Source organism: Rhinolophus ferrumequinum, chromosome 7 (genome assembly GCF_004115265.2).
Source record: "Rhinolophus ferrumequinum isolate MPI-CBG mRhiFer1 chromosome 7, mRhiFer1_v1.p, whole genome shotgun sequence".
Taxonomy (NCBI): domain Eukaryota; kingdom Metazoa; phylum Chordata; class Mammalia; order Chiroptera; family Rhinolophidae; genus Rhinolophus; species Rhinolophus ferrumequinum.
Genome location: NC_046290.1, coordinates 88,032,329 through 88,055,120, shown reverse-complemented (window position 1 = coordinate 88,055,120; position 22,792 = coordinate 88,032,329). Strand labels below are relative to the sequence as shown.

Sequence of the window (22,792 nt, the reverse complement as noted above, 5' to 3'; positions counted from 1 at the left end):
GACAGAGAAAACAACACATTATCTTCACAGAAAAAATATTGTGACAGATTGCTGACTTCTTAATAGAAATGATGGAAGCCAGAAAACAATGTATCTTTAAAGTGCTGCAAGAAAAGAACTGCCAACTTAAGACTTTTATATCCAGCAAACACATTCTTCAAAAACAAAGGTGAATTAAAAGCACTTTCAGACAGACAAAAGCTCAGAATTCATAGCTAATCTTCCATTAAAAAGTAGTATCAAACGAAAATGATCCCAGACAGAAAAACAAAAAATGCCAGAAGGAATTCAGAAAAGAAACAAATGAATATTGAATGCACAGAATACCACTAGCAATGTCTTAGGTGTTTAAAATATATGCAGAATAAAGAGACTTGACAACACTACTGCAAAAAGTGAAAAGGGTAAATGGTATTAAACACGGTTGCCATATTCTCAAGCCATAATTTTTATTATAATGTAATACATTAAAAAGGCATAATGTAATTGCTAAATTAACCATTAGTAAATAGTAAAAGGTTAATAGAGGGGTAGAGGGAAAAACAAAATAATAATGATCATTGGATGGTTCCCTGGGACTTACACGAAAAATTCAAACTTCTCAACCTACCATTCAAAGCTCTTGACAATTTGTCCCCAAACCACTTCTTGATTTCCTATCTAAAATCGTTCAGTGAAGCTGATATAATCACTGACCTCAGATGACTTATCTTAATCATCTTCAAACTTTTCCTTCATTCAGAATGCCCTTATTTTTTTCTACTTATCCAAATTCTACCGATTCTTCAAATCCAGTTCAAGTCCCAGTTATTCATGAATCTCATCTGACACTACCTCTACTGAAATTACGTATGTAACATTTCCTATCAGCAAAAAATTATATACTTTCTTATACAATCATTTAAAACTGTACTATGTGTATACATTTTCTCTTCTAACAACAGATCTATAATATACCCTCAAAGTTTTGTATACTATAGTCACAAGTATTAGGCAGTGTTAGTCAATACTAAATAAACAACAAAACCACAATGTGATTACAAAAAAGGTAGATTTACACAATTAGGAAGTTATTTCTATAGAAATCAATTCAGCATGTTAAAAAAATTCTCCCATAAAAAATCCATCTATTAAAAGTACAATGCTCTCAAAACAATGATAAATTATATTGCCTGGAATTTTTTCTTCCAAACTAAAGAGATGAGAGCTTAGCAGAACTCAAATCTGGTGACTGTCACCAGGCCCTCTTGTCCATACCTTCCATTAGTCTGAATAATTATGTAAATGACTGTGTTTGCTACTGGTAGTCAATTACATCCAAGTCAATATACCACTGTATCACCTTATACTTAAACTACTATGTTCTGATTATTAACAGATTCTTAGAACACAGGTTATTATTCATTTTATAGTTAAAAAGGGTAGAAATGTGAGCTGAGCCACACAGGGCATATACTTAGTAATATAGATAAACCAGAACATACTTTTCTCTCTGGTTCTAAAACTGGATACATTTTTTGCCAGGTATTCACTGTGAGCCTCCTAGACCCAATTCTACTTTGCTCTTAAGGGAAACATCATAAGCCTCTTACTGAACAGTTATATGCCAAGAAATTGTACAACCTAGAAGACATGCATAAATTCCTAGAAACATACAACCTGCCAAGACTAAATAATAAAAGAACATCTGAACAGACCTATTACTAATAAGGAGATTGAAGCATTAATAAAAAACCTCCCAACAAACAAAAGACTAGGACCAGATAGCTACACTAGTGAATTACTCGTAAAACAAGTATTTAAGGAAGAATTAATACCAATCCTTCTCAAACTCTCCCAAAACATAGAAAAGGAGGGAACACTTCCAAACTCATTTTACAAGGCCACCATTACCTCGATACCAAAACCAGACAAGTACACCACAAAAGAAATACACAAGCAAATATCCCTGATGAATATAGATGCAAAAATCCTCAACAAAATATCAGCAAACTGAATTCAACAATATTAAAAAAATGACACACCATGATCAAGTGCAATTTTTCCATGGATGCAAGGATGTTTCAACACATGCAAATCAATGTACTACACCACATTAACAAAATGAAGGCTAAAAATCCTATGATCATCTCTACAGATACAGAAAAAGCAATTGACAAAATTCAGTGCCAATTTATGATCAAAAAAACTTTCAATAAAGTGGGTACAGAGGGAATATAACTCAACATAAAGGCCAAATACGACAAGCCCACAGCTAAAATCATCTTCAATAGTGAAAAGCTAAAAGCTTTTCCTCTAAGATCAAGAAAAAGACAAGGATGACCACTCTCACCACTTTTATTCCACGTGGTATTGGAAATCCTAGCCAGAGCAATTAGGCAAGAAAAGGCATCTATGTCAGAAAGCAAGAAATAAAACCGTCACTATTTGCAGATACATGGTATTACATACCCTGTTCCTCCGAAAATAAGATCTAGCCAGACAATCAGCTCTAATGCGTCTTTTGGAGCAAAAGTTAATATAAGACCTGGTATTATATTATATTATGCTATATAATACTATATTATATTATTATATAAGATATAATATAATAATACATAATATATAATAATACATATTATATAAATATAAGACCCGGTCTTATCTTATAGTAAAATAAGAACCAGGTCTTATATTAATTTTTGCTCCAAAAGACACATTAGAGCTGATTGTCCGGCTAGGTCTTCTTTTCGGGAAACACGGTATAAAAAACCCCTAAAGATTCCATCAAAAAACTGTTAGATATAATAAATGAATACAGCAAAGTTGCAGGATACAAAACTAATATATAAAAATCTGTTGCATTTCTATACACCAATAAAAATATCCGAGAAAGAAAGTAAATTCCTATCAAAATTTCAATGGCATTTTTCACAGAAACAGAACAAGTGATCGTAAAATTTGTATGGAACCACAAGATACTGAACAGCCAAAGCAATCTTGAGAAATAAAATCTGGAGGCATCATGCTCCCTGATTTCCAACTATATTACAAAGCTGTAATAATCAAAACAGTATGGTATTGGCATAAAAACAGACACATACATCAATGCAACAGAATAGAGATCCCAGAAATAATCTCACATGTATTGTCAATTAATTTATGACAAAGGAGTCAAAATTTATATTCTGGGGAAAGGAGAATCTCTTCAATAAATCGTGCTGGAAAAACTGGAACTTTAAACCATACACAAAAATTAATTCAAAATGAATTAAAGACTTGGAACAAAGACCTGAAATCATAAAATCTGAAGAAACTATAGGCGGTAACCTCCTTGACACTGGTCTTGGCAATGGTTTTTTGGATTTGGTAACAAAAGCAAAAATAAACAAGTGGGACTACATCAAACTAAAAAGGTTCTGCAGAGCACAGGCAACCATCAACAAAATAAAAAGGCAACCTAATGAATGGGAGAACATATTTGCAAACTATATATCTGATAAGGGGTTAGTATCTAAAATATGTGAAGAACTCATAGCAAAAAACCCAAATATTCCAATTATTAAATAAACAAACGTTCTAAATAGACCGTTTTCCAAACAAAATACACAGATGGCCAACAGGTACATGAAAAGATGCTCAACATCACTATTCATCAGGGACATGCAAATCAAAATCACAATGAGATACAACCTCACATCTGTTAGAATGGCAATTATCAAAAAGGCAAGAAATAGCAAGTGTTAGCAAGAATATGGAGAAAAGGGAACTCGTGTACACTGATGGGAATGTAAATTGGTAAAGCAGTATGGAAAACAGTATGGAGGTTCCTCAAAAAATTAAAAACAGAACTACCATCTAATCCACCTAATTCCACTTCTGGATACTCATCCAAAGGAAATGAAAACACTAACTCAAAAAGATACCTGCACCCCCATGTTCACTACAGCACTATTTACAATAGCCAAGACATGGAAGTAACATTAAGTGTCCACTGATGGATGAAGGGATAGAGAAAATGTGACACACACACACACACACACACACACACACACACACAAATTATTATTCAGCCATGAAAAAGGAAATCTTGCTATTTATGACAACATGCATGGACCCTGAAGGCATTACGCTAAGTGAAATAAGTCAGAGAAAGACAAATATCATATGATTTCACTTTCATAGGGAATCTAAAAATGAACAAACAAAAAAAACAAAAATCAAGAGATACAGAAAATAGACTGGTGATTGCCAGAGGCGGGGCTGGAGACATGGGTGAAGGGGGTCAAAAGGTACAGACTTCCAGTTATAAGTCACGGAGAAGTAATATACAGCATGGTGACTATAGTTAATATTGTATTGTATATTTTAAAATTGCTAAGAAAGATCTTGAGAAAGATCTAGATTAATGAGAAAATTCTCATTACAAGGAAAAAAATGTAATTATGTTAAAAAAAAAAAGCTTCTTACTTGTCAGGTAGCAATTCTGCAATAAAGTTTTCTACTGACACAGCAATCTGTTTTTCATGGATCACTCCAGTTCGACGCAAAGTATCTATCCGTTCCTGGGCACCCTGAATAACAACAGTGTAGGTTAGAAACCACTTCAGATTATTCAGTATTAAATATACTAATTTATGATTATACAAGCAATACATGCATACATTTATACACAAACACATATATGCTCACTATAAACACTGAAATACAGAAGACAAAAAGTCTAATCGTGTTCCTCTCAGTATAGTATTAACAATTTGGAGTGTACCTTCCAAATTATTCCAATGTGCATTAGTGTTCTGGTTGCTACAGTGAAATGGATTATTTTTGTATTCTGTTCTAATTGGTTATTAGGAATATTAAGGAAACTATGTGTTTTTTATTGTTGCTCTGGCAAGAGGTCCTTTTACTGAATAAAACTCTCAGTAGTCAGTCCCAATAGTTTTTCAGTTGTCTCTAATTTTCTAAGTATGTAATTATATCAATGGTAAATATGTTTTTTCTCTTTCTTCTGATTCCTTTTAAATAGAACCTTAAAAATATGAACCAAAATAAGCTTTTTAAACTGGAAATGTATATATTACCCCAAAGCTTATTCAGGAATATTATAACCATTTATGAAACTGAGGGGCGATGAACACTATACAGGTAACTCAGAATCATAAATATATCTATTAGTAAAACTAAAAACCTGGATTAATGAGAACAAGGCTGCTGTTTACTTCTACCTGAATTGCTTCATGAACAGTGATCATGAATGATGTGTGAGAATGTATTCAAAAACAAGATAAAAATTTTCTATTTCTGAATAAAATTAGCCATGGATAAATACCTATTTTTGTTATGGACAGCAGAGCTTAATAGTGAATGAGATTAAGAGGTTAATTCTTATTCAAATGAAAATTGAGAAAGCTAGGGCACTTCTAGAGACAACTGAATTTATTTCAGAGATAAATGAAGAACAGAAGGTGACAACTGTATGAGGACGGGTAAACCAATTTAAGACATTAGCTTATTCAAGTGAGGAGTTTCTCTGTGCTACATGGGGTTTAAAATGGACATCACCCAGAAGGATGTTCAACCCCCAAAGCAGCAGCCAATGATATTATCTGTGGAGAATGTCACACAGAAAATGAAATACAGTCCAGGGATCCAATCAGATGCAGAGAATGTAGATAGAGAATAATGTACAACAAAAGGACTAAAAGATTAGTGGTTTTTGATGCTCGATGAAACATGGAATTCAGAGGAATAGTTTTGTATTAGTTTGGTGCAAAAGTAATTGCAGTTTAAAAGGTTAAAAACAATTGCAAAAACTGCAATTACTTTTGCACCAACCTAATATTTGGATTTCTTGTTAATTTATTGTATAGCTTTTGATTAGTGTACTTTATGAATATAACTATATATACATGATTTCACTTTAAAAACCGTATTGTATTTATGTTTAATTAATAGTTCATATAAAGAAATTATTTTTGTTCAATTACAATAAAGACATTAGCTTATAAAGATAGATGAAAGAAGAAAGGATTTAAAGTACAATAAAATCAAGACTGTATTTTCGCTTACTCTTATATCGCTAGTATCTAGCACAGTGTCTCACCTCATAGGCATTCAGTAAGAACTTACTACATGAAAAACTGAACAAAGTGAAAAATAAAGGCCTATATCACTAATGTTAAAAATCTAAATAGTGTATTCAACAAATCTAATACTGAATGAGGAGGCAGGTGTGGAATTTGAAAGAAAATATAACACATAAGATATAAACTTAATTTTTTATACTGGATATTGTGAATTTCCCTAATTCACTCCTCCCAAGAGGTACTTATGGCTGAATTTTAATTATAAAGAAGTTTAAATAAATGTTAATTCAGTAACAATTAGGGGATTAGTGGATGCTTAGAATTCATCCCTCTCTGAAGGTGATACCTCAGTTATGCACTACAAAAAAATATTCCTCGATTTTATGCTTCCAGGGTCCCAGGGGTAATTTCCTTTAAGCTACAGCACTGGACTTTATACTTCACAGGGGTCACAAAATATTTAACTGAAATTAATTAGCGGCTATAAGAGACATGAAAGTGAGCTAGGTAGACAAGTTTAACTGTTCTTTTTGTTTTGTTTATGGAATCCAGAAGAGAAAATGAAAATACTGACCTCTCTTTCCTTTTGACCACATTAATTAAATGTGGCATCTTTTGGAGTCACAATTACAGACATGTTAATATTAGTCCCTACTAAGGTATGGAGAATGGAATTTTACCTTTATTTTCCAGCAATACAGGGGATGAAGAATTAGGTAGCAGAGAGGCCACACTGAAGAATTATCTCAGAACTGAAGTAAAATACACAAAGGCCCCTAAGAACTTTTTACTGAGAACCTTCCTTTAGAGAACTAATTTCATGCTTTTTCATACATTCTTGTAGACATTAACTATAGGGCTCTATTTGTTGACTATAAGCTATATAAAACAATGGTCATAACTGTGATTTACTTTTCAATAAAATTAGTTAGCACTGTGTTTTCCACAGTTGTGCTTTTTCTTGGTGATTCTGCTGTTTAAAATGGCCCCCAAGTGTATAGTGCTGAAGTGTTGTCTAGTGTTTCTAAGCACAAGACTGTGATGTGCCTTATGGAGAAAATATGTGTGAGATAAACCTCCTTTAGGCATGAATTCGGTATACGACTATCAGCAGCGCGAGTTCAATGTTAAAGAATCATATATATACACTGAGTTGTATTTAAACAGAAGTGGACATAAAGAGAGTTATGTATTGATTGGTTGGCAAAAATGCTGTGACTAGAGGCTCACAGGGACCTAACCCTGAAGAAGTACATAAGCGTCAAGTATTAATAGTGATAGTAATACAAAGCTTACGGGATTTGACAGTTGTTATATCTTTAGCAATTGATTTGAATGTTAATACTGGGTTAAGAAGATCTCTTTTAGGACTAACTACTTACTCTCTTTGTGTGTGTTTCCTTCTCTCCCCCAGTAATCAAAACCCATCTTAGGTATCTTTAAATTAAAACTCTACTATGTCTTCATGACACTACAGAGTTGTCTAATTAAAAACCAAGCTGATCATTATTTTAGTATGTAAAAACCAATTAGCTCCCTACAGACCATAGGATTATCAGAATTATGAAAAAATTGCCAATTGTTATATCCTGAAAAGGTGCTCCCTGACTCACTTTTAGTCCCGCGGCATAGCCCACTGGTTGCGGGGCAATATTGGGCTGCACGGCCTCCCCCACCACCACAGCTAAACCAAAGACCTCCTGGAAGGCATCACGGACGGCAGCAACTTTTACGTCTTTATTGGAAGTCACTACAATATCCAGTTCACCTCCAGATTCTACAAAGACCAGAAGAAAATTTCAATTAAAATAATGAAATTTTCATAATCACTATCATACTCTAACATTTTATTTGCATAATTATTACTAACCTCACAGAATGATGCAACATATAGCCATTTTATTCCAAGAAGTGCTTAGCCCTGAACTACCAAATTTTCCTTAGTTTTAAAAATGAAAATTTAATGCATTATCTGCGGCAGTCTATCTGCAACCAGAAGATGTCACATACCTTCTAATGGTTCTGAGTATCATATCTGTCACAAATAGAACACCACATTGTTCTATATTCTATGAAATACTGTTCCAGAATATATTAGTACCTCCCCTTGAAAACAGCTCTCTGTGGTCAGTTAAGCTTGGGAGATGCTTGCTGCACACCATATTTCTTTCTTGGAAATTTACAATACACATTAGCATGAAGATTTTGAGAAATCCAACAATTAAAAATCATGGCTTTAACCTAACATTTTCCATACTTAAATCTGTTCACGGAATACTTTTTTAGCATTTAATAATAGCTCCCAAAAAGTGTTCTATAAACATCAATTTGAGAAATGGTGTTACAGCTACTATGAAACTAGTTTGTTTTCTACTACACTCCTCTATTAATTTAGTCATTTCATTTTCTGATTAGTTTAAACTTTGGATAGATACATTTCTTGCAATTTTAAGGTTGAAAATCAAAATGGTATAATTTTGGTATAATAAACAGACATCTATTATACACAAAACTGTAACACCCTATAGATGCCATAGTTGCCAATCTTTCAGCTGTGAAGCAATCATAGAAATTAAATAACTGGCTTATGAAGTATAAGTTATACATATGAGATACTCTATAGAAAATGAAAATGCCTGTTACTGATACAATTTGCTAAAGAGATGCACAGAAGTTCTGCACTAAACAAAGACTACCATTAAATGTGCTTTTTATCTAGAAAATAGTTTAAAATGTGGGAATTACACTTTTAAAATTATATGTCCCCATCATTGAAAAAAAAAAAGCTCATACCACAAAGGGATACTTATAAATTATACATCTATTACTGTCCTAACACAAATATGCAATAAAAAATGAAATACCAACTTTTATAAAACTTGAAATTAAAAAGGCTAAAATATTAAAATACTTTAAAACATTTTTAATATTTAAATTATTTAAAAAACCTGTGTACTATTTAGAGTAAATTGATCAAATATACCTAATTATTTTAAAAATCTTGATCTAACAATTTGCGATATACTGAATCCAAAGGCCTGGTTCTAAGTACTGCATATTTTGCTACTTGGCATTAGGCTATCACTGGTAAAAGAAATTCCTCAAGAAAGCTGTTTGTATTATAAGACATTTTGCCCAGAAACAATGCTAAGTTTTTCCAATATCTTGTGGACCAGTTGAAAATATTTTTCAAATATTTGTGTTTTGTATTATGGATCCCCTTTTTCCTGACTGACATAATGTTCCTTACATCCCATCTTTACTGGAATTTCAGAAATTACTAAAACCTAAAAGGAATGGCTCACATAGGAGAGAAGAGGAAAAATACACTTTTTCTCTGTTTTTTTCCTCCACATGGGACATATCTCTTGACCCTACCCAAGTACTACTCCATTAAGCTTGCACTCAAAGTGTTTTCCAGTCCTTTTGTGATGAGTGCCACCTTTCACAATAACGGCGGGAGAACTGATTAAAAGAATGTAGTAAGTTAAACTGTGTTAAACTCCATTTCTAATAGCTCTTGTGCTTTTCTGATACATTTAAAATTATAAAATCAAGTGATTTTTAGAATATTTGTTTAAAATATCTTGTTTCACCTTGAGTTTTTTTAGATAAGAATGGTCTTGCTTTGCTGCCTGTTAGGCAAGCGTCAGCTTTTTCACACTCAGTATTACTTTTTAAAGCTGCCAACATAGTCAAGACTCATGAAAGCTACTGATTAAGATTATATGTTATGTTATTATCTAATAATATAAATTTCACTTTGTATCTTTCTTTTCTATCCCCCCTTCTTGGTTTTTTGCCTTTTTCTTGATGTCACGCAGACTACTGGCTTGAGAAACCACCTTAATTGAGTACTGACTTTTTCTAGCTTCATTATACTGGGGAAGTCACTGAGCTTGTTTCTTCATAGAAAAAATACCTATCACCTCACATGGCTTGCTCTAAGAATAAGTAAAATATTGAGTTGGTGCAAAAGTAATTGTGGTTTTTGCAATTTTTAACCTTTTAAACTGCAATTACTTTTGTACCAACCTAATAACTGCTCTCACAGTCAAACATACTACCCACTAAAACAGCAAGAGCTCCAAATATACTGATTCCTTTTTCTCTTTCATTCAAAATAAGTACTTTGGAAAAAAAGAATATATGTGATTCATTCATTATTTCAAACTTTATTATTAATATATAAAATCAACATACATGGTAGGGTCCTATTTCTAAATCCTTTGGCAGGTAAAACACCAAGAATAATTCAGCTGATTTAATTCCTGATTCAATTTTCTACTTCAAGGGAAGCAAAGTGGCTAAGTGTAAAAAAACTGGGCATAGGTTCAATCTGGCTTCACCAAGTGGGACTTAGGATAACTTAAATCTCTCTGAACCTAGGTTCCTCATCAAAAACTTGAAGAAAATAATACCTACCTTGCAGAGCTCTTTTGAGAATTAGTGCCTGGAAGAGCAAGTATTTAACAAATGGTACTTATTGTTAGATCCTGTTATCTGACACGTACCAGATAGTAAACTACCAACAAAAAGTCAAGACTTGTGGGAACTATTGGCTTGTTAAGGCCACTGAATCTCTATTCAGGTACCTGGTACACAGCTTTGGCCTGCAAGTTACTTCAACAGAATTACTAATAATTGATCACTGATACTGCTAAGTGATTATGTTTTTCACATAATGGATTAAAAAAGGGGTTAAAACAGCTTTCACAATGACAAACCTATTACAGTAATCAGATATTATTTAAGAAATAGATTAACTTCCTCTAAAAATAATATTTCTGAGTTAAGCATAAACACATTTAATTAAAATAGGTAACTGGAGAAATGCCAAAATCAAATATGAATAAATATCAACAGTGAATAAAATTCATATAAAGCAACACTAACCATATTCACACTTAAAATCAGTAAGCATGTATATTATTAATTCATATCATTTTTACTCCTCCAAAGCTCATTCTGAGGAGTTTTCAAAAAATGTATTCAATGGTATTTAACTAAGAAAAAGATGAAACAAAAATGCCCAAACTAAGTCTTGACAATTTAAGACTGTAAGAGGATTTCCACTGATTACAGATCTGTGGAATTACAATGAGTGGCTGACAATGGCATAAACTTGAAAAAATATGGCAGATGCTGGTCTATCTTAAGTACATACTGATATACGGAGCCATGCCAGGGTCCAGCGTTGTAATCATGCTTTCTACGGAATGTTTTGTTTTATCAAGCACAGATTTCACCACAGGATTTCCAGCCACACCCTGCATAAAATAAAATATAAATACCCATTCTAAGCAAAGAACACCATAATCACCTGATAATGAAAGAAATTGTTTTCTTAGGTTTCCAATGCATCACAGACCTGTACCTTTGCAAAGGATAAGAAAAACAAGGTTATGGCAATGTTAAATTGCTACTGAGTTTCAAAATGCTTACTCCCAACTTATCAGAGACCTACAGCAGTGTCTGCAGATCACACTCTGTGTAGCACTGGCCTCAGAAGCATACATAGTGCATATACATATGTGTGTATATATATATTTATTTCATTTCTCTATATACGTATACATTATTTCATTTCAATTTATTTATTTCCATAAAATATTGACAAAACTTACCCATCAAGGTCCCAAATTAAGACTGTAATTAGATGTCTCCATAGACCCATATAATATACAAAATAAAAATAGTAAAAAATAATAGTGAAAACATTTCTCATCTTTATTCCCCTAAAACAATTACCTATTACCTTAGCATATAATATTCTGTTATGTTCTACTAAAGTTTCTTCTTTTTTCCTAGCTCCCATTGCTTGTTTTGTTCATTCCCAAATTCTCCCTTTTAAGCCGGACCTATTCTTCTGGATTCTTTTAAATTTATTTTTCAATTACAGTGGACATACAATATTGTATTAGTTTTAAGTGTACAGAATAGTGGTTGGACATTTATATAACTTATGAAATGATCCCCTAATAGGTCTTGCACCCACCTGAGTTTTAAAACCATACAACTAGACAGAGGAACAGGTCTGAGTACTTCCGTCTTGTGCTATACTTCTCCCATGGTAAAAGACATTAGAGAAAGCAATGACTCCAAGATGGCATCTGGCTAACAGGTCATTGATTCCACCTCTTCCAACCTTAAACTAAGGTGATTCATTAACACTGATATTTAAGATTGTGGACCAACCTTATGCTGAATATCAAGAGTTATTTATAAGACCTGTGGAGTTGAACTAGGTATTACAACTGATAACAGATACAATGACACACCCTCTTAACAAGCAGAAGTGATAGCTCTTATATATAGAGATTTGGAACTGACCTTAGCTTACCAATCAACGAACATCTCCCTATCCCCACCTTAGCACAGAGTAAGCTTTCAATAAATATTAATACAATAGAATTATAATAATTAAAAGTGTTGTACTGTTGCAAGGCAGTGCAGTGGAATAGAATACAGAGTCCAGAAACCAACACTAACACACAATGCAGTAACTATGATAAAGGTGACACATCAAATCACTGGGATGTTGGAACAGTCAAGTAAGCAGCAGGAAGAAAATTAGATTTCTACCTCATATAATACAGTAAAGTCAGTATCAGCTATATTAAACTGGTAAGTGTGAAAAAAGAAACTATAAAAGAATTAGAAGAAATCGCAGAAAAACATTTATCATATATTGTGGTAGGAAAAGGTCATTTTTATCATTAAAAAAATTGAAAAAAGACTGACAAAATTGAGTCCTGAAAATTTAGAAGCTTTTGTGTCAAAAAGCATAACATTAAAATGTAAGGTAAATGGTAAAAATGGAAAAAACTGCAACATATAATAGCATATAATAAAATATTCCTAATACATTAAGAGCTCTTATGAATTCATTAAGAGAAGAAAATCATCCCAATTCAAAACTAGGCAAAGAACACAGATTTCACAAAAGCGAACTATAAATAGCAAAAAAAAAAAAAACAAAAAAAAAACCCAAACACAAACACATAAAAAATGTTTAACTTCAGTAACAAAGAAATGCAAATAAAAACAAGGCATTATTTTTTGCCTATCAAATTAGAAAACATTGCATTTCAAGTTAATAATAAGTGCTAATAAGTGAAAAATGCTGTGACAGTCTTTTGGTATAACCTTCCTGGAGAGTGATATGTATCAGTAATTGTTAAAATGTTTACTCTGACATTCATCAGGAATTAATCCTGACAAAACAGAGATGAACATAAAGATTTGGATATAAGATAAAACTTATCATCATAGTTTTATTGATAAGAATTACAATTAGAAAATGCCAAAGCACTTTTGCAAAATAAAACATGGGAAATAAATGCAATGGCATGCAGGGCAAAGCAGCTAGAAAGAACATCTCTGACGAATATTTTATGGCTAGGAGGATGTTCCTGACATTTGCTGGGTAAAGACAAACAAAAGACACAGAATAGCGTGTGTCCACATGTCACTACCCCCATTTGATTTTTATTAAAACAGAGGTACATTTACATAGATGTGCACATACAAAAGACCAAGAGGAACTATGGAAAAGCGGTAATAAGACTCAAAAGGATTTTTTTCCCTTATACCATTTTGTATTTTCAGATTCTCTCTTACCGAACATCTATTACTTTCAAAATTTAAAAATTAATCATGGTTTTTAAAGTAAACACTGCTTACCTTAATAAAACCCCAGAGTCCACCAGCAGATGCTTCATCCTGACCTCTAACAATTCTAGGATCTTCTTGTTCCTCTGGAAAAGTAATGGCTGATGTGGTTCCCGGTCCCTGGGCCAGAGATGTCAGACTGGCTTGCTGAGTAATAGGAGTTGGCAAAACACCTAGTTAATGGCAAAAAGGTTTAATAGATGTAATTTATTCCATAAACTATTTCCTATAAAAAGAAGATATATGAGGTGAGTAGTTCAAAATACCTTGAATAATGTAACTACATTACTTACTCAGGCATTTCAAGATTGAGTTATGAACTCAAATCACCTAAATCATTATAAAATACAAATGAAATGAAATTCCCAAAATGAAATGTCTTTCTTTTCATAGGCTCACATCAACTGTCCTGAAAATAAATATATAAATGTAAATATAAATATAAATATATATATTCACGTACTTCATGTTTGCTCTATTTAGCTCTTGGATGTGGACACCATAGTTCTAATCTCTTTTATGTATAAAAATAATTGACGTGAGCACCCAAGCACATCACATATAACAATTAGTACACATACTTTATATACCCTATTTTAACCCCCCAAAAAAAAAGAAAATTCACATATACATAAACATGGGTATAATACTTGTACTCTGCAAGAAATTTTATTTGTAAAGGTAGATATACCAAGTTGGATAATACAAATCACAACAAAGTTGCTTCCCAGATGAAGTTTTGATACTGGTTTCCAGCAAGCATTCCAGGGAAGCTTAAATAGTAGACATAGATGACCTAGAAAAGGAAATGGCCCAATACCACCAACTTAAGGCACACATGAGCTTTTCTTTGGTTTTGAATTTTCACCTGGCTAAATAAAACTCCCTGGACCATTCAGTCCTGATAATTTTTTCTCTCAAACTTCACCTTGATGTTTCTCTATAAGTGCACAAAATGCTAGGATAAAATTTTGAAATTTTGTCTGACACTCTATGTACTAATCATGTACTACTAAGTTTTACAAAATATAAAAATCACATACTAAGTTACAGCAGGTTTATTTTAATAATTTAAATGGGAAAAACATGAGAATAGTCAAACTCTGAAAACCAAAAAAATGAATTTAAAACATTAATGCAGAGAAACTGAAACCCTCGTACACTGCTGGTGAGAGCCGCTTTGGACAATAGTCTGGCAGTTTTCAAAAGTCAGCAATTCCATGCCTATGTACATACCCAAGATGAATGAAAATATGTTCACACAAAAACTTGTACACAAATGTTCATAAAAGCAATATTCATAATAGCCAACAAATGTAAAGAACCCAAAAGTTCAACTGATGAACCGAATAAACAATATCTGATACATCCATACAATGGAATATTATTCAGCCATAGCAAGGAATGAAGTACTGACACATGCTACATAGATGAACCCTGAAAATTTCATGCTAAGTGAAAGAAGACAGTTACAAAAGACCACGTATTATAAGATTCTATTGATATGAAATGTCCACAATAGGCAAATTCAGAGAAAGTAGATTAGTGGCTGCTGAGGGCTATTAGGATTTGGGAAGAAGGAGGGAGTGACTGCTAATAGTTACGGGGTTTCCTTTGGGGGTGATTAAATGGTTCTATAACTGATTGTTGTAATGGCTGCACAACTCTGTAAATGCACTCACAACTGTTGAGTTGTACTCTTTAAATGGGAGAATTGTATGGTATGTAAATTGTAACTCAGTAAAGCTGTCACTAAAACAAAAGAAAAAACATCAGCTATAGCCATTTATTTCAAAGTATTAGTAAGAGAGAATTAATTACCTGTTACGGGAGGTGCAGAAAATGATGGCATCAGGGGTGTCTGCGGAGCTCTTCCTGCATGTCCCCTTGTAATGTCATAAGCTGAACCAACAGCAAATCCTGATGTAGGAGGACCCGAAGAGGGTGCAGACAGAACAGGACTTGGGGCAGAAGGTGAAGGTGGGAAGTGGGACACAGGCGGATTACCGAAGGCAGCAGCAGAGGGTGGAGAAACAGGAGTTGGCATAGAAGTAGCAAGTGGTGGGGCAGAAGGGACTGGTGAGGGAGGCACAAAAGGCAACGATGCTGATGGCGTCACAGGAGGAAGGGACGGCTGAGGGGTAGAGTATGCGTGGGGTGCCAACGATGGCATGGAGGACACATCTGGAGAAGAAAAAGAACTGGTTGCAGCTAGAAAAAAGAGAGGAGGAAAAAAACTCACAAAATTGGAAATGCTTTTCACTTAGTTTTCAAAGTATCTCATTACTTTCTTGCAAAACTTTTAACAGTCTATATCTCAAGAATTATTTTTAAAATGTGTAATTTAGACTATACAACAAACATGATTAGTGTAAATGACTTAACTCTCATAAGTAAAAGAACAGCTATATAAAATTATGGTATTGTTCATAAGTAGATCTTTGTGTTTTTATGTGTTTTAATAAAACAAAGACATTTTTAACTCCTGCTGAAATGAGCATAAAAACATACACACTGAAGGCTCAAAAACTTTGGTTGGAAGGCCAATCACCAAAAGTCATAGAACATGACACAAAACTTTTTAGGATATTTTTGTCATAAGAAAGATGATTTATAGTCAATATGAGTGTAAGAAACAAAAGGTTACCTTTATAAAGAAAAACATACACGTTTTCTGTCTTTGGGACTAATTAAAAAAGGCTTTTCCCCTTCATTTTGGCAAAGATCAGAAGTTCTAATATACGCATTGTCTTTTTAATTGACTGAGAAAAGGTAACAGTGTCTTCATTATCTTCAAAACTAGATGCGAGACAAATCCACGTACCCAAAGGAACTGTGGTGGAAGACACTGCAGCAGCAGCAGCCAGTTCAGAAAGCGTTAGAGGAGGAGTGCCAGGTGGTGTTGTCTCTATTCCACTCTCTTCCATCATTTTTCTTCAATTACAGTGTACTGTAAAAATACAAAAATGTAATAAGTATTACACAGTAGTCAAAAGTTTATTTTTAAAGCTTGTATAGTTAGAGAGTAATTTAAAAGAATAATTATTAAGGGACAGATGTCTGTCATTATGTTTATAATGCCACGTATTTCCAAATGAAGGGTCTGTCAAAATTCCTAAAAAAAAAAACACAGTGTGAGAATATTGCAAATAATCTGCGGCATTTTCATATACATAATTTATAATTTGCAAATAATTTTATGTTAACTATATAATTATCCAATATATCTCAAATAGTAAATTACTAATTTCTGTCACATGAATGAATGTTAGATTTATATCTAGGTTCCAGTCATTATTACATTTAAAATAAAAATAAATTATTTAAGTATTTTTGAAACACTTCCTCTCTCCCTGTAAGGCACTGTATGTGGGCTATTCCTGTTAACATTAAAAAATAATAATAAAGTGTGCTCAATTCTCGGTTTTCCTAATTCACATTCTCAAACATACCCAGTAATGGCTAAATATGTCTCAGGTTTTACAGAAATTAACTATAGCAAAAATGCCACTAGATATCAGGGTTCTAACATGATAATGGATTACAAAATATGGGAAAACGCCTTTAAAAATTACATATTTTAAAGCCTGTCTCCAGTATAAACTCAAAACTTCTCAATATACCAAATTTGTTTTTGATGTTTTTTACTCATTTAATATTCACTAAAGGTCAAGTGCTTGTGAAGCACTGTACTGGTACCTCTGGAAACACAATGGAAGCATAAACAGGAAGCTAACAATCCAGTACAGGAGTTAATCAAAGAATAATACCAAAGTACAATGAACTGTACATTGAAGCTGAGATGTGCAGGATGCACAGAATTTAATTAGGCAAGGAAAAGGAGGTTAGGAAAGCAGATTCTAGAAAAAGTGAATGTGAAGAAGGTATAAAGGCCCTATAAGGTAGAGGGAACAAGACACATTCAAGAACACCCATGTGGTAAGGAACAAAAGAATGAAGACTGGAGACATAGGCAAGAGCCCAGACTGCGCTGAGCCTTATAAGCCGGGCCAAGGAGTTGGGTTTTTAAGCATAGAAAGTCACTCACTCTAGGGCATTTAAACTGGGAGTGACATTTTTGTCTTTTAACTTTTTTGAAGAAATTTTAGACTCATAAGAAGATGTAAAAATAGAACAGAGTTGAGTACCCTTAACCCAGCTTCTCCCAAGAATAGCATCTTATATAACTATAGTACAGGTAAACCCAGGAAATTAAAACTGGTACACCACCAGTAACTAAACTACAACCTTATTAGGATTTCACCTGTTTTTATATTTGTGCTCGTGTGCGTGCACATGAACGTGAGAGTGCAAACGTGTGCACGCATGCGTGGTTCTATGAAGTTTCACCATACAAGGTCTGACAATTAAGTTCATGAACTCATCCTAGAAAAAGTGCTGCATACCTCGTTGCTGAATATCACTACGGTCACCTTCGAAGTACTCCCCTTGGGAAGCTATGCACCAATGCCAGCCTTCAAATTGATTTTGGAATCTTTTTCTGGAATGGCCATCAGAGTTGTCATCGTATTACCCTTGATGTCCTGAATGTCATCCAAATGTCTTCCTTTCAATATTTCCTTTATCTTTGGGTAAAGAAAGAAGTCACTGGGGGCCAGATCGGGTGAGTAGGGGGGGTGTTCAAATACAGTTATTTGTTTACTGGCTAAAAACTCCCTCACAGACAGTGCCCTGTGAACTGGTGCATCGTCGTGACACAAGAGCCATGAATTGTTGGTGAAAAGTTCAGGTCATTTTCGTCTTTTTCACGCAGGCTTTTCAACACTTCCAAACAGTAAACTTGGTTAACTGTTTGTCCAGTTGGTACAAATTCATAATGAATAATCCCTCTGATATCAAAAAAGGTTAGCAACATCATTTTGACTCTTGATTTGGACTGACAGAACTTTTTCGGTCGTGGAGAATTGTCTGACTTCCATTGTACACTTTGATGCTTTGTTTCAGGGTTGTATTGGTACACCCATGTTTCATCACTAGTGATAACATGGCCCAAAACATCGTCTTGCCTCTCCAAAATGTCTTGGCAAACTTTGGCTCTCCTTTGCTTTTGTTCATCAATGAGCTCCTTCAGAATCACTTTTGTACACACCTTTCTCATGTCAAGATTTTTAGTTAACATTTTCCTAACTGTTTCTCTACTGATGTTTACTTGGTCTGTTATGATTCTCACAGTCAGTCGACGATTTTGACATACAATTCGACGAATTTTTACAATGTTTAGGTCAGTTCTGCTTGCTAGTGGCCACCCTGACCTCTCTTCATCAGTGATGCGTTCTCTCCCTTCAGAAAAACGTTTAATCCATTTGTACACTGCCGTTTTCTTCATGGCATTATCCCCATAAACTTGGGCTCACATGTCCCTGATTTCACTTCCACTCTTGCCAAGTTTAACAAGAAATTTAATGTTTGTTCATTGCTCTAGTTTCTCAGACATTCTCGTGACGACACACAAAAACATGCAACATAATGAACGCCACCCAGCAAGACACCACCACACATCGACAAGAACATATCTGTGATATACCAAGGTTATGAAATCTTATTGAGCTGTTTGTACAGTGCTGCCAATGTAAGCGCATGGTGGCAAGTTCATGAACTTAATTGTCAGACCTCGTATGCAATGACTTGTGTAACCACCAGCAAGATACACAATGGTTCTATCACTCCCCAGAAATCCCCTCATGCTGCTCCTCCGTCACACCCTTCCATTAACCATAAGCCCCGGCAACCAAATGTTCTCTAACATTTTCTCACTTCATGAATGCTACAGAAATAGAATCATACATGGAATATAACCTTTTGAGATTGGCTTTTTTCACTCAGCACAAATCCCTTGAAATCCATCAAGTTGTTGAATGTATCAATAGTTGGTTCTTTTTTATTGCTGAATAGTAATCCATTTTATACGTGTACCATAGTTTATTCATTTATCTGCTGAAAATATTTAGGTGGGTTCCAACTTTTGACAATTGATATTTGTGTTTTAAAAATATCCTTTTGATGACAGCATGCAGACTGGGCCATAAGGCAGTCAGAGTAAATGAAGAGACCATTAAGATGGATGCAGAAGTAGTTCAAATAGGAAGTGATAACACCCTAGACACCTAGGGAGGTGGGGAAGAGGGTGATTCTGCCCCCCAGGGGTCATTTGGCAATGTCCGGAGACATTTTTGGTTGTCAGAACTAGAGGGGTATTACTGGCCTCAGTAGGTAAAGACCGGGGATACTGCTAAAAATCCTGCAACACACAGGACAGCCCCCACATGAAAAAATTATGTGGGTCCGAATTAATGTCAAGGTTGAGAAACTCCGGCTTAGACTAAGGTGATGATAGTGGGGATGGAAAAGAGTGGATTCAAGAAATGTTTAGGTGGTAAGACTCTGGTAGACTGGTAATGGGGGCAATGAGGGAGGGAGGCAAGACTTACACAACTAGATACATGGTGGTACCGTTCACTAAGATAGGGAACACTGGAAGCGGTCAAGGTATTTGTTTGATGTCATTTTGGGGCAGCGGATTATGTAGTGTTTAATATTGGACATGCTGAGCTTAAGCCCCTTGAACCATCCAAGGAAAGACAATGACTTGGTCTGCAGCTTAGAAACCATGTAAGTCTGGGTTTCTTAGCGATATAGTCTCTAAAGTCATGTTCTGAGACGAGATTAGGAAGAGAATACCAAATGAAAGGAGATGATACAACCAATCCTTGAAGAATAGCCAGGTAGAAGACAAACTCGCAGAGAAGCATGAGAGAGGACCAGAAAGATAAGAAGAAAACTAGGAGACTGTGGTATCCAAAAGCCAAAGAATATTCCAAGGAAGAAACAGGTAACAATATCAAAGTCTGCAGAGACACCAAAGAGGATGATCTCTGAAAAATTCAATGGATTTGCCAAACTGGAGATGAATGTAGTGAGAGCTGTTTCCATGGAAGGAGTGAGGATAGAAGCCAGTCTGAATTGGACTAAGGAGTGGGAGGTGAGGCAAAGGTGCACAACACTTTCAAAAAGTTTGGCTGTGAATGAAGAGGAAAGATGTATCCCAGTAAGTAGAGATCAAGGATCCAGGGAGGCAAAATCCTTTCATTTCACCGAAGGTAGATAACATGGAACAGAACAAGCCCTCAGGGGATTTTTATCAGTCCCAGCAAAAGCTCTCTTTTTTATCTTCCCATTTTTCTATTAGTTATTCATTTCCTACTACAGAGGCTACCAATTCCTTACAGAGCTTAAAGAAAGTCAGATTTAAAGATAACCCTGATCCTTAACAAATTAACAAATTTGTTGGATAAAGAACTTGTACAACGGAATACAACACATAACACGGAATTTAACTGTTCAATTTCTTTGTCTTTAAAAGCTTTACTATGAGAACTGGCTTAATGACAATACTGGGTAAATTCGGTGTACATAAATGTAATACCTTCTACTGCGGAAAAGCTATTGTGATAAATTAAGAGAGAAGTGTCAGAGTGGGGAAATTTTGTGCTCAAGTCTGGGCACAAAAGTAATATTAATGTGCCAACATTAAAGTGGATGGCTACTTATACAGATACAAGAAAAGAAACGGAATAATGGAGCTTTGATAACTATAAAAACCCTGAAAGCAATTATTATTGCTGATGTACTCCTGGTGCAAAACACGGTGGTCTGTACTACCACACTGAACGCTAGAGCAGGGTCTGGGTTTGGTCTCCGCATTCTCAGCTCTGATCCCCAAATAAACTTCCATAAATGTTCACTGAATTAAATAGCGGCTGTACAGGAGAAAGAATGGAATGCCAAAATGTGTCATGTTCTAAGACATGTAACGGTTGTCTCTCAGAACTACTTGGAATGACAAAACCTCTCTTGGATATAAATTCTGCCAAAGTAGGATGTGGGTTTGAGTAAATTTGCCTGCAGCAGGTCCCAGGAAATACCAAAGAGCAGAGTACGAAAGCCTCCTGGAACGGCGCTAGGCACTGACCCGGGAACCTACGAGGAAACAAGCTACTTCCCATTGCCTGTCCCGGGTTTGTGGACCTAGGAGTTTCCAAAGCGGGAGCGGCCTACCCCCGGCTTTGCCACGTCTCCAGGCCGAGCTGGGCCGGGCTAAGGTCAGCGGGCGCCAGGCACCGGTACTTCCCCCGCGGGCAGCGCGCTGGAAGGTGGAGCCAAATCACCAGGGACTCCCGCCTCGGTCCCTGAACAAGACCAAAGGACCGGAACAAGTCCCCCGAACGGCACCCACAGTGCAACCCGCGCGGCGGGGTGGGTCTGCCTAGCAAAGCGCACCAGTGTCCGGGCTGCATGCTGCATGCTCCCACAGCCCGCGCCTGGAATGAACGACTGCGGGGCTGCGAAAAGACCCTCGCCTACAGCGGCGCCGGCCCGCCGGCCCACCTTGCAGGGACTGCGCCCCTCGGCGCCCGGCTTTGGCGCCCGCATCCCATACCGCCGCCTCCCGCATGCACCCGCGCTGCTCACCGTCTCACGCTCACCTGGGGGCCCGAGAGATTGTCTGCGTGGCAGCTGAAAAGTCGGGGACAGGGAGGTCGGGATGTTAAGACTACGGGTCGGAGAAGACGAAGAAGATGCAGACAGGAGCTACTCCGCCAACTCCCCGCCTCCAAGATGGCGACCGGCGGCGCACGCCCCTGCGGCTGCCACGTCGGCGCACGTCGCCCCGCCCCGCCCCGCCCTGTCCCACTCGCAAGAACCCCGCCCCCAGGGAACGGGTAAAACCTGTCTGAGTACCTTGGTCCAAAGATCCTTCTCCCCGCCTGGGCTTGGCTCTCCCTTTCTCCAGAAGCATTCCCTAGTAGTAGTCCTTTCCACTCCGCAACCCCACACGCAAGAATGACACCCTTATTACCAACAGTAGCTCACTTATCCTGTGACCTGGGAGTCAGCCAAGGTCATCTAGTCCAGTCCCCACCTCCAGGCAGGACCTCACTCCAGAAAAAGGGGAATTGTCTTATGTATCTTCAAGGATATCCAGATAACAGCAGTTGCATCCAGGAGAGAGCCGGGTGGGGAAAAGGTAC

The 22,792-nt window shown here is 35.9% G+C and overlaps 1 protein-coding gene and 1 pseudogene across 3 annotated transcripts in view; one reads left to right on the top strand and one right to left on the bottom strand.

Annotated features, from left to right (window-relative positions):
• The window catches only part of PRRC1 (proline rich coiled-coil 1), a 32,227-nt gene extending 9,848 nt beyond the window's left edge, over positions 1-22,379 (bottom strand). The window contains exons 1-7 of one of the 3 annotated variants that reach the window (XM_033110784.1): positions 22,247-22,379; positions 16,567-16,692; positions 15,564-15,953; positions 13,755-13,915; positions 11,236-11,338; positions 7,682-7,845; positions 4,450-4,553 (exon numbers count right to left, since the gene is read on the bottom strand). In XM_033110784.1, the coding sequence (XP_032966675.1) occupies positions 4,450-4,553; positions 7,682-7,845; positions 11,236-11,338; positions 13,755-13,915; positions 15,564-15,953; positions 16,567-16,672 (1,028 nt within the window). In that variant the 5' untranslated portion in view covers positions 16,673-16,692; positions 22,247-22,379. Of the gene's footprint in view, positions 1-4,449; positions 4,554-7,681; positions 7,846-11,235; positions 11,339-13,754; positions 13,916-15,563; positions 15,954-16,566; positions 16,693-22,232 lie in introns of all 3 variants that reach the window. The other 2 variants (XM_033110787.1, XM_033110785.1) reach the window with 2 other exon arrangements.
• On the top strand, positions 5,534-5,712 carry LOC117025022 (DNA-directed RNA polymerases I, II, and III subunit RPABC4-like; annotated as a pseudogene).
• Positions 22,380-22,792: the final 413 nt, after the last annotated feature.